Source organism: Parasteatoda tepidariorum, chromosome 10, assembly GCF_982258835.1.
Source record: "Parasteatoda tepidariorum strain Cologne lab strain chromosome 10, Ptep-v5.0, whole genome shotgun sequence".
NCBI lineage: Eukaryota > Metazoa > Arthropoda > Arachnida > Araneae > Theridiidae > Parasteatoda > Parasteatoda tepidariorum.
Window position 1 is genome coordinate 36,166,230 of NC_141764.1, and position 20,196 is coordinate 36,186,425.

The 20,196-nt window shown below is 26.5% G+C and overlaps 1 protein-coding gene across 1 annotated transcript in view; it reads left to right on the forward strand.

The window, feature by feature from the left end:
* LOC107449053 (uncharacterized) overlaps positions 1-20,196 on the forward strand; it is a 134,507-nt gene that overhangs the window by 26,854 nt on the left and 87,457 nt on the right. Inside the window, exons 2-5 of the mRNA XM_087152743.1 lie at positions 12,215-12,316; positions 13,285-13,383; positions 17,367-17,564; positions 19,996-20,181. Coding sequence (XP_087008869.1) covers positions 12,215-12,316; positions 13,285-13,383; positions 17,367-17,564; positions 19,996-20,181 — 585 coding nt within the window. The remainder of the gene's footprint in view (positions 1-12,214; positions 12,317-13,284; positions 13,384-17,366; positions 17,565-19,995; positions 20,182-20,196) is intronic.

Sequence of the window (20,196 nt, forward strand, 5' to 3'; positions counted from 1 at the left end):
ATAAATAATTAAAATTTGCTGGAATCAAGGAATTTAAAATTTTATTCAGTGAATTGACAAGCTAATAAATGAAAATTTCTACTATAATGAATTATTATTTGACTTATTTATGCTGTATTTTATGGGCTGAATCAGTGTCTGATTATGTGCCATATCTTTAATTCCGTTTTTGAATTACTAAACGGAATTACTGTTCTCATAAATACATCTTCATGTTTTTCAAATTTTCCTTACTGTGTTATTATTTATAGTATTTTTAACGTTTTTCATTATGAAAATAAAATGTGTTATTTACTTATGCTATTCTTTGCTTGGGCATAACAGTGCCTGATATGTGATATTGTTATTCGTTTTTAATCATTAAACGAAGTTATAAGTACGTCTAGGCTTCATATTATTTAAACTTCCCTTATCTCGAGTAATATTTTTTATATATTAGTATAAAGTTTATAACCTATGCACAACACATCAGTAAAACTACAGTTTATAAATTAAGAAACTATGTGTATACCATCTTAATAATACACTTAATTTTTCAATTTATGTAGTGATATTTAATTATATTTATCTCTTAACTATAAAGTTTATAAAGATGCGTATCTACTCATGTGTCTTAATAGAAACGTAACAGAAAAAGAGACGAGTATCCGTAAAAATATTATTATCAAAATTTCAAAATATCTGTAATGAACTTCCTATCAAAATATAGACATTATTGCTAAACTTAAAAATATAATCATTTTTTAAAATTTTTTTTCTTCTGTAGGTTATGTTGCAACATTTAAGTAATATAATTACAAATTTGGGGAGTTAATTTTGTTTCGAATCACATTTAAACTTTCATAAATATTTGATTTTAAATCGCATAATTTTAACACTCAAATTGCTTGAGTCATTCAGTTCAATTTTTAAAATTAATTATCTTTCATGGAGGAAAAGGTCTTTTGTAGTATAACTTATAGACTTGTAAATAAAAATAAATTAGTTTTTTTTTTTATCAAAAAAAAAAGTTTTAAATATGTATGTATATAAAACAGTTAAGCAAATAAAAAAATAAGCTAATCAAAAATATGCAAGAATGTTTTAAATTCTGCTCTCTTATTTACACCCATCAATCACTGTTAATATTGCATGTGTGTAAGCTGCATATTATTTATTAAAAGAAATAAAGAAAAAAAAAACCTTGTAAATAAAGGTGTTACTGTTTAATTTATGAAATTATGAAAAAAAAACTGGATTATAAACAGCATGTTTTTATCTTTTAATTATTATTAATTTAAATTTTTAAATAAATTTTCAATATCTCAATTTTTAACAAATTTTCAAATACAGACACATTTTTGAAAAACTTTTAAATTCAAAGAAATATCCAATAACACAATAAATACATTTACTATTTTTGCAATAGTTTAGAAAACTGTATTTATTTTTGTAGTTTATTGAAAATATGATGATTTTAAAATTTAAAATTACTTTTTTGTGTATTATCGAATAAATTATGCATAAAAAAAACATGCATATGAAAGTTTAAATAATAGTTTTTAAAATGCATAGATGCTCTGAACAGCTTCCTTTTTTAAACTGTATACATTATACCAATGTTTCATGCATATCGAACAATTAATGAGTCTGACTAAGTTTAGATACTTGTTGCCAAGTTTCGTATACGTCGAACGATAGATGAACATTGCCTAGTTCATGGGGAATGCTAAGTTCATAGACGTAATGCTAAGTTCATAGACGTAATGCTAAGTTCATAGACGTAATGCTAAGTTCATAGACGTAATGCTAAGTTCATAGACGTAATTCTAAGTTTATATAGAAATTGTAACAAATTATATATCTAAAAATTAAATCAAGAGTATGAAAATTAAAGTATTAATTATCTACTCTTCAATGCATTAATGTTCGGAATCACTTCATTTTCAATACTGTATAAATTGCTAAGTTTCGTATACGTTGAACGATAGATGAACATTGCCTAGTTCATGGGGAATGCTAAATTCATAGGCGTAATTCTAAGTTTATATAGAAATTGTAACAAATTATATATCTAAAAATTAAGTCAAGAGTATGAAAATTAAAGTATTAATTATCTACTCTTCAATGCATTAATGTTCGGAATCACTTCATTTTCAATACTGTATAAATTGCCAAGTTTCGTATACGTTGAACGATAGATGAACATTGCCTAGTTCATGGGGAATGCTAAGTTCATAGACGTAATTCTAAGTTTATATAGAAATTGTAACAAATTATATATCTAAAAATTAAATCAAGAGTATGAAAATTAAAGTATTAATTATCTACTCTTCAATGCATTAATGTTCGGACTCACTTCATTTTCAATACTGTATAAATTGCCAAGTTTCATATTGAGTATAAGATGCTAATTAACCATTAACACCAGTCATCTAAAGGTACTTGAACCCTAAATTTTAAACAGAGGCTACTTGATTTATCTCATAATTACCTCTTTACTTGCTAATGAACATTTTATTTTTTATTTTTCCCAAGTCTAATTATGCGCTTCTTCCTCATTAGTTTCCTAAAACAGCCATAAGTTATGATCGATCCATTGAATACTGATTCTTAGAATTTTAACAGCTCTTTATGATTTTAACAGACAGTTATGAATAGCTTGTTTTTTCCCTCTTCCTATTAGCGGTTACAGAGCTTTGCATTCTTTTTAATAAATTTGTTCTCTAAGACGACGGTATTTACTTTAAGCTATTTTGTTTATACTGAATTTATTTTTCCACCTTATGGTGAGGAAAATGGCCAAAAAGGCAAATACGGAGGGCGTGTAACCCACTTCCTTTGTGGAATTACAAAATCTCGAAAGTTTTATCTAGTAATTTTGATTAAAATAAAATTTGTGCTAGTGTTTATTTTCATGTGTGTTTGTATTATTATAACAGCAACCTGACGTAAGAAGGTATACAGTGCTCAAAAAATAAACGGGCCACTCTGAATTGTAAAACTCAATCTTATTTGTAATTGTTGCCACTTTTTCCTCAAAAAAACTTGAGTCGTTTATCGATATCCTTAGGTCCTTTTCGATTAATAGCCACTTTTTGCTAACTTTTTTTTGTTGCTTGGATTAAATTATATTGAAAAAAAATCGTATTCGAAATAATCTACGGCTAAAAAGTTAATTCAACATTAAAAATAATATGAATATGTGACAAAATTTAGTTAAACGCAACTATTTGAATTGTCAAAGAACTCTCCTTCCACCACAAATTGACGGATTCTTGAATAGAAACATTCAAAATTTTGAAAAGAGACATTGGACATTTTAATGAAAATTCTGTTTTCCTGAGTCTTTCTGCATTCATGTACTTCTATCATTAAACAATCTTAAAAAAAAAAAAAAAAAAAAAAAAAAAAAAAAAAAAAAAAATTGACGAGAAAAAGTGACTGATTGCTTTTTTTAATTTTAGATGCTACTTTTTTTTTGGTAACACGCCTTGTGGCTAATGGTTATTTTCATGTTTATTACTTGGTGCATGATATTTTATTTAAAAATAAAAAATTAATTAGAAAACTATCTAATAATTGATTAGTTATTATATAGGAAAACAGTCTAATTTCAGAATTCAATTCATTGACTCAAAACTTAATGAGACCAACACTCCGTTACTGAAATTAGATTTTTAATCCTTAAAAAAGTTATTTTTTTCCTGCTTAATCTTCATTTCTATTACTGACAGTATCACGGTGGAAATCTTTGATAGACATAAATTTACTTTAGAATAGTTGAGCTTGATACTTAGATTTCATGTTTCGGTAAGGAGATTTAAGAGATCCTGCTGGCAAGAAAATAAAGTTTTCAACTGTCGAATCAACTGATTGAATCTGTTGAAAATGGAATGCGTATAGCGAACATATTACTTTTTTAATTATTAAAATACTTAATTATTTATGCGTATTCCATGCTATTTATGTTTTTATGTCTTAATTTTTTTTATTCACACCATCTTTTGTAAGTGCCTTATTTTTATTGAAACTTTTTAATTTTTACGTTTAACTAACATAACTTTTTAATATTTCATAGGGAAACCTGCAAATAGTTAATATAAAATCAGAATTGTTTTAAAAAAGTGTAGGCAGCTTATATTCTTGATTTTCAGAAACACAGTTAGGAAACGCTTATACGGGTCCTACGATCCTAGGGCACCCCCAGTGAATCTAAATCCTTTTTTTTTCTTTTTCTTTGCGTCAGATTCAATTTATGACATTGTTTTTTAACCGTGTAACGCTTATTGGTATCTTGCACTTTGTGGTATTATACTGGAGATTCTGTCCTAATCAAGCCTAGTCTAGCCATGCAAATATTTCAAATTAAACATGGAATCTACAAAAGATTTCTACTTCTATTTATTTATTATTTTAAAAAAAATTAAAACAAGGTTTGATGTTCTGGAGTAGATATTTACCTTTTTGGAAAGATGCAACTCAACTATGAATTCTAGATCTTATTTATTGATTTTTCCCCCATCCCTTACTAACAGAATTTTATTAGTGACGTGAATTTGTGAATGCCATACTTAGTACATGCGCTTAGTAACTGTCTAAGGATTATATTCTTCCTAACTAGGATTCTTGGAGTCTATACTTACTCTGAGTGACTGAGGACATGTCCTACTTAAAATTTTTTCTAATTTCTATAAGTTTTTATGAAAATTTCGTCTTACTGACACTAAACTATATCATACCCAGCATTAATGGGTCAAATTTAGCTTTGGATTTATTTTTGCTTTATTAGTTGGAACTTAGTAAAGTAAAATATTTCATGGAACATTTTTATAATTAACTGCACATACACAATTATAATGAAATAAAATAGTCGAGTACATTTATGTAAATAAATAAATAAATTGTGAGATAAGAGGTAAAATATTACTTTTATAAAATTTTATTATTGTTTTTGTTGCTGTATTTTTTAACGAGAAATATTCCAGTGATTTGTAGAAAATTGGCTGAAACAACATTTTTATTTTATAAATCTAGTTATATCTTATTGCTTTTTTTTTATCCATCATTTAAAGGAGGGGAAAAAATTTTAGATTTGCTCCAGTGATTTATTCGCAAAGCTTTGTCTGGATCTAATGACTTGATGTTCACCATCTTGCTCATTATCAGTCTGAAAGTTACATTGTGTTCTTATATTTTTTTTCTAACCTCAAACAAAACATTCTGTACAATGCATGACCTTACTAGGCATTTTTTTTCCAGTATTCTTTATAATTATTTGTTGATAAAGATCGAGCGCGATGTCAACCAAGTAGCAAAATTGAATATGGTCTCGCCCCACTGCAGTCTTCGGGCAAGTGCGCAAGCGCGATTCCTCCAATCAATACACAAACTTGGCAAGCATCGTTGCGGATGCTAAAATAGTCGTTCCATGTTTACTACAGAGTTATTAATTATTTTTTAGCCATGTGAACCGGGCTTTCATCCCCAGAAACCCCACTTTTTGTTTCTAGAGAGTAATATTTAGTTTATAAGACAACTGAGTTCTCTTTTTCGTCCCCGTTGCTCACAAATTCTTAGGTTCTAATCTCACTCAGAGGCCGCCCTTTGCTCGCCATTTTTATCCCACCAATAGTTTTCTCAATATCATTAATGTCACAGGATTTATAAATCTGGATCTATTATGGTGACCGAAGGAGAACCAGCTCACCAGGTGAGTTCCGTGAATGTGTTTTAATGAGCCGGTTTTTTTTATCTCACTTTTTTTAAATTTTTTCTTCGTTCTGGGAATATTTGTTTCTGTAGGCCACTCCTGATAATTTTTTTTGTCATGAATTTTATATTAAATGTTATAAAATTGCATATAAATTATGAGCACATTATATATCTGACCGTATAGAACAAATGAACTTTCTGTCACTAAATAAAATTCGAACTGGGATTTTTCTTTCAAAAATTAGCTTAGTTATCTTTCAAAAACTTGTAGCAATTATTATGAGCACTTTTCTTGTATACCTTACAGTGTTCAAGTGTTGTTCAAATTAATAAATAAGATGTAAGTTAAGTTTGACTTATCATGCCTCGATAAGAAAAAAGTAAATACTATGTTGGTGAAAAAGCTAATTGCATATTAAAAATATGAAGAAAAAAAAAGAAATGTGCCAGATTATGTAAATTATGTTGCACTAAAAATTCAAAAGCGCGCTTGCAATCGGAAACGTATTTGATTTGGATAGTCTAATAAAAATTTTATCTGATTATGATCTAACACCTAAAAAATTGCAATGTTGCATTCTTTTCAAATAAATCCTGTTCGATCAAAATAATGATTTAAGTGGCGTATTTATTATTTGAAAAAGTTCGATCAACATGTATTCTGAGCGAAAAAGCTTTTAAAATAATTGTTTTAAAAAGTTTTTATAATTAATTTTTAATGAAAGCAACTACGACCTGGATGCTACTTTTCTTAAAGCACTAGTTTCCGAACATGTAATTCATTACAGAAACTGTACTTGGCAAGAAAATTTGTTCTAGTAGTATAATTAATGGGTGAAATTCCGTGGCAGTGCCTAGAAGAACTTTTTTCATCCAAATATTTTGCACAAATTAGTTAATATCACAAATTATAACTCTTAATGTCTCAGCATTTTTAAAAAAGAATTACGTTTTCAAAACGAAGGGCTAGATTTACGGGAGTAGGCTATTTTTATTTTTGTTATCGCAAAACATTTAAAATGGTCTCATTGAAAGTAAAATTTAGACAATCAGTGAATCCAAGTTAAGTAAATTATTATTTTTATTTACAAAGCATAGAAGTATATAATCCAGCTTTTGAGATTTTTTTTTGTTATGCGGGTCAATTTATAGCCTACGTTCTGAAAAACTACATCAGATAAAATCTCGAGAAAGTGATACCACTCAAAAAGTATAAATACCTACACTACATAAAATGTACAAATATTATTAACAGCACATAAATATTTCACTATGACTTGTTGACTATATGCTCAATGAATGCAGGTTAGGAAAATTATTTTCAGAACAGTATGATGTCCAATATTTTGCACCAAGATTTTTGATAATTACAAACATTCTTCGGGTATCGTCAAAAATAAATAAATGACTCTAACGGATTAAATTATTAGAACTTTTTTTTAAAGATGAATAATTTTATGTTTCAAATAAAGTTAACTGAAAAAAAGAATATTTATGGTGTAAATATCAGATTAAGTATAAATGCCTACATAGAATATACAAATATTATTAACAACACAGAAAATTTTCACTATGACTTGATGACTATGTTGTAATTAATATGTTCAATGAATGCAGGTTAAGAAAAGAATTATTTCCAGAACAGTATGATGTCTAATATTTTGCAACAAGATTTTTGATAATGACAAATATTCTGCGGGCATCGTCAAAAATAAATAAATGACTCTAACCGATTAAATTAATAGAATTATTTTAAAAGATGAATAATTTTATGTTTCAAATAAAGTTAACAAACAAAAAGAATATTTATTATGTAAATATCAAATTATACAAATATTATTAACAACACATAAAATTTTCACTATGACTTGGTGATAAATTTTTCGCAGGGAAGAAGACATAAATAGATCTCTAAACATAAATCGTTCTGCTGAGATTTTGAACATTCTGAACGTATACATAATAGTTTTGAACACTTTCCGCTTTAGGAGAATTATTTTTATTTTCAAAGGTTGAATTTTGATTTTAAGTTTCTGTCATACGAGTGAATTGATAATCAACATAATATTCGAAAACTTATTTTATTTTTCTAAATATTGTGAAAGGATAGTATTAGATGGAATACTATGTTGATAGAATTGAGTCTCTTGTAACTGATGCCACTCAAAACTTAGTTTGTTCGATCTTCTTTTGCTTGTGAATTTGAAAAATATTTCGTGGATATGGTTATTCTCATCATGAATTTATAAAATTAAATCATATCAAACCTAAGCGGATGATACTACAATCATTTTCATGCGATATTTACCACAGTTAAGAACTCTAAGCCAAGAATCAAATATTAAAGCGCATTAACTATAATTTAAAAAAAAATTTTTTTTTTCGAAATGTTTTAAAGTTTGCATCTAAGAATGTGTTGTAAACCAGGTAACTCGTTACTTAATTTGTAAAATTAAATCAATATTGTTTTAAAATTATGGTTAGGAAATCGCTACAACCTTTTGATAGCTCGATTTCAATCATCCGCGTGCACTAAATGAACTATGGTTAGTTTACAACTATGGCTTTAGGGTATGCCAACAAGCATGAAAAATTTGCAATTGAACATTTTTTTTTAATTCGAAATTTTCTATCCTTACTGGGACTTCCTTTATAATTTGAAACTATGCAAAAGTAAATCTTTTGCTAGCAATATTTATTTCATCATTTTTAAACTATGCAAAACTTATGTTTTTATCACAAAGTCAAAATTTGTTTATATTTTAAGTAAAAAAAAATTTTTTTTTCTTCAAATTGTAATAAAATGCGATAACAAGATGCGAAATTTATAATGCGAATGCAGATGCGAAATGCATAATTTATAGGTATTAATCATTCAAAATATTATATATTTTTGCTTTTCTTTCATAAAGCATTCCGCAACAGCCCAGGGGTGGGGCAGTCACAGAAGTTATGAATTTTTTATGACAAATGTCCAGGGGTCTGTTTAGAAGAAATTTGGGTCCGTTAACGGACCCTTCACAAAATATCTTTTCATAAAAACGGACCCTTCACAAAATATTTTAACTTAAAAACGGACCCTTCACAAAATATTTTAACTTAAAAACGGACCCTTCACAAAATATTTTAACTTAAAAACGGACCCTTCACAAAATGATTTTTCTTTTAATCGGATCCTTCACAAATTGGTTTATCTTCATTATTATTTTGTTAATCGAATAAACCCTTTCCAGGGCAGAAAACAAGAAAGATGGATGTAAACGAATTAAGTTTTGTCTTCGGCAGACGATTCTTCCATTATTCGCCCGAAATTAATATTCTGCTTTCCGCAATATAGGCAAAATACCAAATATTTGTATGTTGCATCTCTAATTTAGAAGCAGCAATTGTTGTTTATTTTTTAAAATATAAATTTTTTAATTGTAATTTTACAGTGTCGAGCATAATCTTGTATGTCTTTACAATTTAAAAACTGCTTGATAAGGTTTTTTTTTTTTTTTTTTTTTTTTTTTTTTTTTTTTTTGCAATAACGGACCCTATTTGCACAAATTCATAAAAGCGGACCCTGGTTGAAAGAATGTGAGTAATTTTTTCACAATTTCACGAAAAACGGACCTTTCACAAAATGTCTGGACAGACCCCTGATGTCATAATTGCGGCAACGTGGTTAACATTGCGCACAGACAGCTTTTACTTCCAAGACAAACTGATTCCCATAGATCTGGAACTAAATGAACTTCAGGCCATGATGGGGATGTAACTCCTGTCCCTCCCAATGATAGTTCATTGTCTTAATCACTGGACACTGTGGCTTACTTTTCTTATATAATTATATATATAACATTTTTTTAAAAAATTTTAAAAGGTTTTAACGTTAATTATATGGTTTCAAAATTTAAAACGATATAATTGTTTATGACTCACATTTAATGCGAGTATTTAGAGGATTTTATTTACATATTTTTGTGAGAAAAAAATTGATTAAAAAAAATTAGATAAAAGATGAAAATGCTTAATGGAATGTAGTCTTTTTATAGAAAGGCTAAATAAGATTAACTTTATAGTAATATGATTTACTTGTCATTTTTTTTAAACTGCCCAATTTACTTATGCAGGGTGCGTAGCGTTTTTAAAAAGTGCTTATTTTGGATTAACGTTTTTTAAAAACCCTTAAAGGTGCTTTTTTTATTCAGGGTTTGTAAAAAGTGCTTAAATTTCTATCTTTTATAAAGAGATTTTTTCTTTGCCGTATCGATTGTCGTTCTAAATTACAAAAAAAAAATGCATGATTTTCACAATTTCTCTCTGCAGTATTTATCATAAACTAGTTATTTTATCATGATTATGTAAAGTCTTTGAAAATGTTTTTGAATTATTTTGATTTTATGTTTATATATTAAGAACTTTAAACGATAGGAAAATTTTTTTATTTTTTATTACTGCACAGATTCTAATTATGAAAAATTTTTTTTTTCGAAAGTGATTAAAAATTTTTTTTGAGTGCTAAAAAGTACTTAAAAGGTGCTTATCTTTTGTTCAAAACTCTGGCTGCGCACCCTGTATGACATCATTGCTATATTTTAAATTTTTTCACAAAGTAAATACAATCATTACAACTTTGATTTTTCGCTAATTTTATTTAAAAGAAATTCATTTTCTACAGGAGCTGTTTTTTTTCTTCTCCCTATAATTTGATTAGTTTTTAAATCAGCTTCTCCAAACTGTTATACGAACTATATCGGTGAGATTTGTTATTAGGCTGAAACCATATTTAAGAAAGATTTGTTATTGGACTCAGAAACTCAGATAAGAAAGATTTGTTATTGGCTGAAATCATATTTAAGTAAATGGATATAGCAATAGTTAAGTAGACTGATTTTGATAATAAATCTCAGCTTGATGTGGTTTACTCGGAACTTCTATAACGATATTTTGATTTCCGTATATTCTTAAATAAAGTGGTTAAACTTTGTTTTCGTGTATATCTTGTTTAATAGTTGTTTTCATATTTGTGTAATAGATCTTAATGTGTCTAATTTTCCTGGGTGAGTTCCTTAGTACTCAAATCTTGGACCTCAGCTCTTCATTTTATTTGTAAATAATCTCTATTCTGTTTTTAAAAATTCTAAATTTTTTTTTTATTGATTTGAAAATTTTGAAGCTTATAATATATCTTTACAATATCTTTGGCATGTAATATTATATCTTTGTGTTAAGTAAGAAATATATTGTAAAAGAATTGAAATCTTTGTGAAAGAATATAGAATGTATCACTTAAGAGAAATGATACTTGACGGGCTTGGCTTACTCAAAATAGAAAGGGAAAAACAGTTGCTACTTTTCTTATTTGTGTAATAGATCTTAATGTGCCTAATTTTTCTGGATGAATACCTTGGTTCTCAAATCATGGACCTCAGCTCTTCATTTTATTTGTAAATAATCTCTATTCTGTTTTTAAAAATTCTGAGTTTTTTTTTTTTTTTTTTGGTTGATTTGAAAATTTTGAAGCTTATAATATATCTTTATAAATATCCTTAGTATATAATATTTTATCTTTGTGTTAAGCAAGAAATATGTAGTGAAAGAATATAGAATGTATCACTTAGAGAAATGATACTTGACGGACCAGGCTTCCTCAAAATAGAATGAAAGAATAGTTGCTAACATAAACAGATGCCACGTTTATTACAATAACAACCAACCAGGATCGAGAAACCGACACTACGTCACTTGCAGGTATCCCAATACAAAAGCAGTTATTAAAATAAATAAAAAATAAAATAACAGCATCGATAACTGAAACACTATTAGATACTAAATATTCCTCTACGTACGTTACAGCTGCAGATTTCTATATTTTTTTGTTTGATTTCGTAATATATTTTTTTCAAATTTTAGGTAAGCATATTTTAGTTTAGTCTTTCAGCTCACCAAATTGTGAGGAATAAAAATCTATTAAGTAAGAAGAAAAAAAGTAGTATTTTTTTGTCCTATGTTCAAGTTCATATTGTAACTTGATATGACGTTTTCTTTGACATTTTAACTGCGCATAATTAGCTTTAATTCAGGGTCAGTTTTTTTAAATTCATTTTTGCTATTTTGTGATTGTTTTTTTAAAGAAGTTCTACAGCTATTGGAAGATATAAAAATATAAAATACTTTTAATGCTAACACTTAAAGATTTTTTTAAATTAAAATTTCAATCAAAAATATCTAATTCTGACAGATGTTCCTTTCTACGGATTTAACTCTATCAATTTTTTTTTTAAATATTCCTTTAAATGTTTCGAAGTAATTCCCCTTTAATGAAAATATTGTTTTTCTTCCAGTTCTTATGTATCAATAAATTATTGTATTTTGTAATACAATAATTTATTAATAAAACTAGTTTGCTGGATCTTCAAGTTTTCTTGATTTTCTATTAATTGCTTGGTTTCATGAAATTGAAAATATTAAATATATTGATTAAAATAGAATGTAAAAGTACCTTACCTACTAATTATTTTTTCTTTCTTTTCAGAGCGATACTAATGCCAGTTTCTTGCGAGCAGCTCGTGCTGCAAATCTAGAAAAAGTATTAGAATACCTTAAAGGAAATATTGATATAAACACTAGTAATGTTGTAAGTATTACATAGTTTATTGTTTCTATATATTGTATATATTACATATTTTATTGCTTCTAAAATAATAATGAAATTAGTACTTTAAAAATGAATGTACATTTATTTTAGAATATCAATTGTGTGATAAAGAATAGTTGAATTGTATCATTAAAAAAAATTTTTTTTGTTGCAAAATTTGAAATTTTTTGTTGAAAAAAATTGTTGTCTATATTTACCAAAAAATTTTTTCTCAAATCGAAAAATCTTTGCTAATGAATAAACTTAAAGTTTATTTTTTCAAGGATTTAAAACATTAAGTTTAAATACTTCGCACATAAAGTTCAAACAAAGTTCATAAAGTTCAACTATTAAGTTAAAAAATATAAAGTCTAAAAGTAAGTTAACAGATAAGTAACAGACAAGTTATTTTTTCAACCCAAATTACTTTCAACTCAGTAAGATTTTCATGTAGATCCATTAAATGTATATGAAATGTAACATTTCATATACATCCAACGGATCTAACCTAAATATGTCAAACGGATCTGTATGAAAATCTTATTGGTTTGGAAGTTGAAAGAATGCCAACTTAAATTTACATTTCATTTACATTCCTTTTTACTGTTATTTTACATCTTTAATAATCTTTACATTTTTGATATTGGAAATTAAAATTTCTTAGCTTAGCTATGCTTAAAAATTACATTTTTCACCAAAAAAAAAAAAAAAAAATAAATAAATAAATAAATGAACCTTTGGGCAATACCAGATAACCTAAGCATTTTTCAGTTTGAGTAAATTATTTTTGGCTTTCAATTATGAGACGATAATAATTATGCAACTTTTTGGAATTTTTTTGTTGATATACTCTGACTTACTCTTGGTGAATGATACTTTTTTGTTGTCACTGAATTATAAAGAGAAAAACTAATTGTAAATTATTTTCACATTATTTTATGTTTTAATTGTTTCCACATTTATTTTAGAATGGTTTAAATGCACTTCATTTAGCATCCAAAGAAGGCCATGTCAACTTAGTCCAAGAATTAGTTAAAAGAGGTGCTAACGTAAATGCAGCTACTAAAGTAAGTCATTTACTTAACTATGTTACTGTTTTTCAGTTTTTCAGTTGTATTTTCTTGAATTTCTTAATTATTTTCATAGATTTAGGGTTGTTCTTCAAATCATATGAAATTAAATTTTTGACAACTAATATGCTAATTTTATAACTGTAAAGAGTTTGTAACAGTTATTCATGACCGTTTAATTGAGATTTGTCCATCTTTAACTGCTGCTTGTGTTAATTGTGAAAATAGTTCAAAGCGTCAATGTAAAAAAAAAAAACCTAGTCATCATCAAATTGGTTCATTTTAAAGTAGTTTTATAATTTTTGTTATATTTAAGCTTTTTAATCCGTTTTTAAGTCTAGATAATTTTCTACAGCAGGATTTAAAACTACAGCTTTGTTTCGAGTTTAAGGTACCCAAATTCTGGCTTTAATATTTTCAGTGACAAAAAAGTTTTAAATGGCCCCCAGTTTATTCATCTTAAACACTCAACTATCTTACTTGTAATTCATGTCAAACCATATAATGGGACAAACCCTTTAAAATATTTAAACTTTTTAAGCTTTTTGTAAGGTAAGGGAAAAAACTTATAAAATAATCTCACATTAATTAACTAGTTACTTTATAGCAAAAAATAAGTAACTTTTTTTCTTCATTCATAACTTGTGCTTTTTAACTTGTGTCCTTCATTTATGGTAAATAAGTGGTGATTTTGTTTTATAATAAATAAATTGTTTGTTCTTCAGTTATCAATGCTCATGAAATTGTGTGCCCTGGTCCACTTTAACTCTTTTTATATAATTATTTAAAATATGTTCTGTTTTTTTTTAATTTGATGTGTAATATAATTATTGAAATTATTAAATAATGTTTGATGATTTATAAACAAATAATTAGAATTTAAAATGATTGTCTTTTCTTTAATTATTGTCAAATTATATATATTTCCTAATAAAAAAACAGTCAGGGTTTATGCTTTTAAAAATTTTACCTTAATTTAAATTCCTTTTTATGCCGAATATTTATTAAACATTTTTCATACTTTTTTCATTATTTTATATTCATTTAGGTCAAAATAAGTGTAAAATATTGTATTTAGCTTTTGAATACTTTATACTCATGAAATACAACATAAAACACCAGTGTTTTAAAGGTGAACTTTTCGAAACACCGCTGACTTCCAAATATTGCCCTTACTTGCATTTATTGAGATCTAAGAGCAACAGTTATTAATCATTGAAATTTCTTTAATTTACAAAATCAATTATTTATAAATCTTTGAATATGAATGAATACAAAAATTTCAATTTACTTTCAATCGATGATTCTGATAATCCATCAGATTTTTTTAATAATTATTAGACTGTTTCTTATGATTAAAATACACCAAAATATATTTTTGCTTGTGATATGTTAATATTTATCTTAAACATTCTTATTTATTTATTTTAAATAAATATTGTTATTAGTTATTGGCACAAGAGCCAGTTATGGCTATATTGCATAAATAAATATCAGGGGTCGCATTCCCCCTAAAATTCCTAAAAGTATGTGCAAACCCTAAAATTCCTAAAAATCTGATAAAATTTTGTTGGTGTTCCTAAAAAATTAGAGTTATAGGCTAAATATAAATAAAAAAGCAATAATCTAAAATATAAGAATTTAACTACAGTAATTAAAACTGTTTTAATTTTGCCACATGGGAATTCTGATCCTGAGAGAGGTTTTTCGATAAATAAAGCAATGCTTAATGTGAGTCACCATGAGAATACTATTATGTCTCTTAGACTAATCAAAGATACCATTCGAAATTATGGAGGAGTGTTGAAGATCACCACAACACTATTGAGGGCAGTAAAAGAATCTCACAAATCATATCAAGAATATTTTAGAAAAATGATCATGATTAATTTGTTTTTCTCTAACTTCTAATATAAATTGCTGATTTGAAATCTAATAATATCACACAATAGTTTTTCTTGATAAAGTAAGGTAAAGGGTAATAATAAAGTTTTGATTAAGAAGGTAAAAATTAAATAAAAATCCAAGTTGGTGTTAATTTATTTTTTCTCTTGATTTATTCTCACTTTTGCCTGTTCCTGAATTTTGCACTTAATTCCTGATAGGTAATATGTAAAGTTTAAATTTCATTTTTACACTTTAGAGATTTCATTCTTGACTTAATAAATTTCAGAGCTTTATTTTATGGCTTGCAATTATTTATGATACGTGTGGATGAATTGTAATAATCTTCTGTTATGTAATAAACTACCGTGTGATCTGTTTTTATCCTAGCAAAATCATATATTACCCCTAAAATTTACCTAAAATTTTTTGAAAAAAGTTCCTAAAATTACCCTAAAATTTTAAAAAACTTTGCTGCTACCCCTGAAATATTGAACAGTATTATTTATAAATAATACATTTATTGAGATTTATTTTAAATAAATATTGAATATATAATAAATATTGAATAAATATTGAATAAATATTGAATAAATATTGAATATATTGAATATATATTAATATTATTTTAAATAAATATTAAATATATATTAAAAAATTCTCAAAGCTTTATATTTCCCCAGAACACTTTTTATTTTTTATTTTTTAGTTTTCTATTGCTGTTTCCTTCAAAATTTATACTGCTGTTTTTAGTTACAATAACTTTTTCAAAATATTTTAATAAAGTAAAATGTAAAAATTTTTTGGTAATAATTTTTTTTTTAACAAATAAAAAAAATTCTTTTGATTTTATTTGATCTTGAATAAACAAGCATTGTTAAAAATAGTAAATATCAGAATATATTGAAATAGTAATAATTTATGAAACTAAATTTAAGGTTCCACTTAATTTTGCCCTAACCTTGTCTGTGCGATTGGGCATATTCTGCACCATTGTGCTAATATTTATCAAAACTTCTTATGATTAAAATACACCAAAATATATTTTTGCTTGTGATATGTTAATATTTATCTTAAACATTCTTATTTATTTATTTTAAATAAATATTGTTATTAGTTATTGGCACAAGAGCCAGTTATGGCTATATTGCATAAATAAATATTGAACAGTATTATTTATAATATAGAAGCACAGAAAATTCTCAAAGCTTTATATTTCCCCAGAACACTTTTTATTTTTTAGTTTTCTATTGCTGTTTCCCTCAAAATTTATACTGCTGTTTTTAGTTACAATAACTTTTTCAAAATATTTTAATAAAGTAAAATTTAAAAATTTTTTGGTAATTTTTTTTTTAACAAATAAAAAAAATTCTTTTGATTTTATTTGATCTTGAATAAACAAGCATTGTTAAAAATAGTAAATATCAGAATATATTGAAATAGTAATAATTTATGAAACTTTAATTTAAGGTTCCACTTAATTTTGCCCTAACCTTGTCTGTGCGATTGGGCATATTCTGCACCATTGTGCTAATATTTATCAAAACTTTTAATATTATCAATTTTTAATATTCAAAATGACTGCCTATTTTTAAGTCTAAATTATCTATATTTTTAAATAAATAGTTAAAAAAAAAGATTTATGCTTAAAAATATTAAGGGTTTGCTTAAATGCATGTAGAATATTCAGAGTATTTTTCTTACGAAAATACCTTTGAATTTCATAGAAGAAAGAACTTCAAAAGTAGACTTCTGTGTGATATACGATTGGTAAATTTTGATTTTCTAAGCAGGGATCTTTCCAGACCGAATTTGCTACCGTTTAGCGGTACCTTCACGAATTCAACTTTAGGAAAAACGGTAGTTTCACAGATTTAATTTTAGGAAAAATGGTACTTTCACGAAATACTTTTTCTTAAAATTTTATTTTTGTATTCCTTAAGAAATGATAAATCCATATTTTTGCCGTATTTTTGTGTTGGATTTTTAAATATAATTTTTAATTTTTCACAAATTATGTCTAAATTTTCACAAAATAGGTACCTCTCAGAAAAACCTAGACAGACCCCTGCTAAACTCCTATTTTATTTTTTTAGAAAGGAAACACTGCTCTCCATATAGCGTCCCTCGCTGGAAAGGAAGATGTAGCTAAGATCCTGATACGTCATGGTGCAAATCCAAATGCACAGTCACAAAATGGATTCACTCCCCTTTATATGGCAGCTCAAGAGAACCATGATGGTGTTGTCAAGTTGTTGTTAGCTAATGGTGCTAATCAAAGTCTAGCGACTGAGGTAAAAAACATTTGAATTTGTCACTCAAATCTTTGTGTATGTTGGAATCAAAATATTTTCTTTTTAATTCCAATAATTTGAATCAATCATTCTAACCATTACTAAGTTAAAATATTTTTTATTTCACAATAATTTTAGTTTGTTATTCAAGTCATTTGAATGTCGAAATTAAACTATTTGATTTAATCACAGTTACTTGATTATGTTTGCATAATTTTGTAAACTGAGGTAAAAGACATTTGAATTTGTCACTCAAATTTTTGTGTATGTTGGAATCAAAATATTTTCTTTTAAATTCCAATAATTTGAATAAATCATTCTAACCATTACTAAGTTAAAATATTTTTTATTTCACAATAATTTTAGTTTGTTATTCAAGTCATTTGAATGTCGGAATTGAACTATTTGGTTCAATCACAGTTATTTGATTATGTTTGCATAATTTTGTAATCTAAGGTTGTTTGACTCAGGTAAAAAACATTTGAATTTGTCACTCAAATATTTGTGTATGCTGGAATCAAAATATTTTCTTTTTTTTTTATTTAAATTCCAATAATTTGAATCAATCATTCTAACCATTACTAAGTTAAAATATTTTTTATTTCACAGTAATTTTAGTTTCTTATTCAAATCATTTGAATGTCGAAATGAAACTATTTGGTTTAATCACAGTTTTTTATTATGTTTGCTTAATTTTGTAAACTACATTAGACCCTTATAAAGTAATAAGTACTGTTCATTAAGTTATTTTATTATACTGTAATAGTTTTGGTAATCATCATTAGCGCGACAGCCCGGGGTGGGCCCTGACTTATAAAGGATTCTTTTCCATCTTGACCTAATCTTAGCAATGATTTTCCAGTTTTTGCAGTTCAGTACAAGGAAGCCCTTATTTACTAAACCGAGCTATCTGAGTTTGGATTTTCTCCTTGGTCGATTTCCAGATGGCCTAGTCATAAAAATCCTTTTAGATATACATTTATCCGGTGACTGCAATCGTAGCCAGCCCATTTTTATCCTTTAAATTTTGATATATTTGGTAATGTGATGTTCTTTATAAAAGCGGTAAAGTTCATGAATCTCTTTCTCTATAGTCTCTGAACACCACCAAAAATAATGCAAAGGATTTTTTTTTTTCTCGACTGTACCGAATGCACATTTGTCTTTTGAGATCTTAGTCCACGATTTTGAGTTTTAGTTATATGGGAAGTAAAGACAGCCGAGCAGCTTGCCTTGAAGAATAGCTTTTTTGAGAAAACATGGCATAATTAACATAACATAAGTTAATTAAATATTATACTTCTCTAAAATTGATCAACAGAAATATTAATATTGCTAATTATTTTAATCTTTGGTTAGTTTGGAAAAGACCAAATGTGTAAGAATATGCTTATAAGAAATATTTATTTTTGGTATATGTTAGCGTGTAAATAAACTGTGAGTGGGAGTTTCGCATATTACTCAGTTGTATAAATTGAAAAAGCAAATTTCTCTAGAAGATTTTTGAAAATAAATTATTTATGCTATAAACCTCTAGAGAGGAAATTGGAAAGGTAAATAATGTGTTTAATTTTTAGATAAATAATATCTCCTTAGCAATAATTAATTTTACAATAATAGGTAATTTTAAGCATGCTTTTTTTGTTAAGTTTGTAAAATAATTAGTTATGTACTGAAAATGAGCTGTACTAAAAATTTGTAAAATTTTAGTATATTTTGAATCGGAACTATCGGAATTCTGCAGTTATTCTTATGGATTATTAAACATAAGTTTTTAAATTCCTATTTTTTAAACATAATATAATTATTTTAAAACTTGGAATCAGAAATTTGAAGAATATGCAAGAGTGGAAAAAATGGAATTTTTCTTTGATTATTGTTGAATACACGAAGGGAAAAAAATTTATGCTTGAGCTCAATTCACAGACCAATTTTTTTTTACAAAAATATTGAACTATGGAAAATTGTCAGATCTTAATTAAAGAGCTTTAAATATAGTTGCCACTCAAAATTTATTGTTCGCCGATGGCGACTGGGGATCCTATCTCCAGAGTCCTGGTTTTGGATTTGACAGATTACTTAATTGTGTTAAGATTTTATATGAGCAATAAAATTTACTTTGATATTTAAAGTCACTTGCAGTGCAGCAAAATTTTTTATTCATTTATGCTTTTTGAAATGTATAATGGTGTTTTATTCGAATTTTTCATTAATTATAATTAAGTATCCACATAAAAAAATTTCTTTTTCAAAAATTTGATTGTTTGTTGCTGTATATAATGCTTTTTTAATTAAAGGTTTTGAATAATCTTAATTCGATTTAATGAAGATATTTTTAATCTAGATCAAATGTGTGTGTGTTTTCTCAGATAAATTGTAATAATTTGCTTCATAAAACATTTTACAAATTACTTTTTTATCAATGTTCTAGGATGGTTTCACACCATTAGCTGTAGCTTTACAGCAAGGCCACGACAAAGTTGTTGCGGTTCTTCTGGAAAATGATGCCAAAGGCCGTGTCAGATTGCCAGCACTTCACATCGCTGCCAAAAAAGATGACTGCAAAGCTGCAGCATTACTCCTACAAAGTGATCATGACCCTGATGTCACCTCAAAAGTAATACTTTTTGAA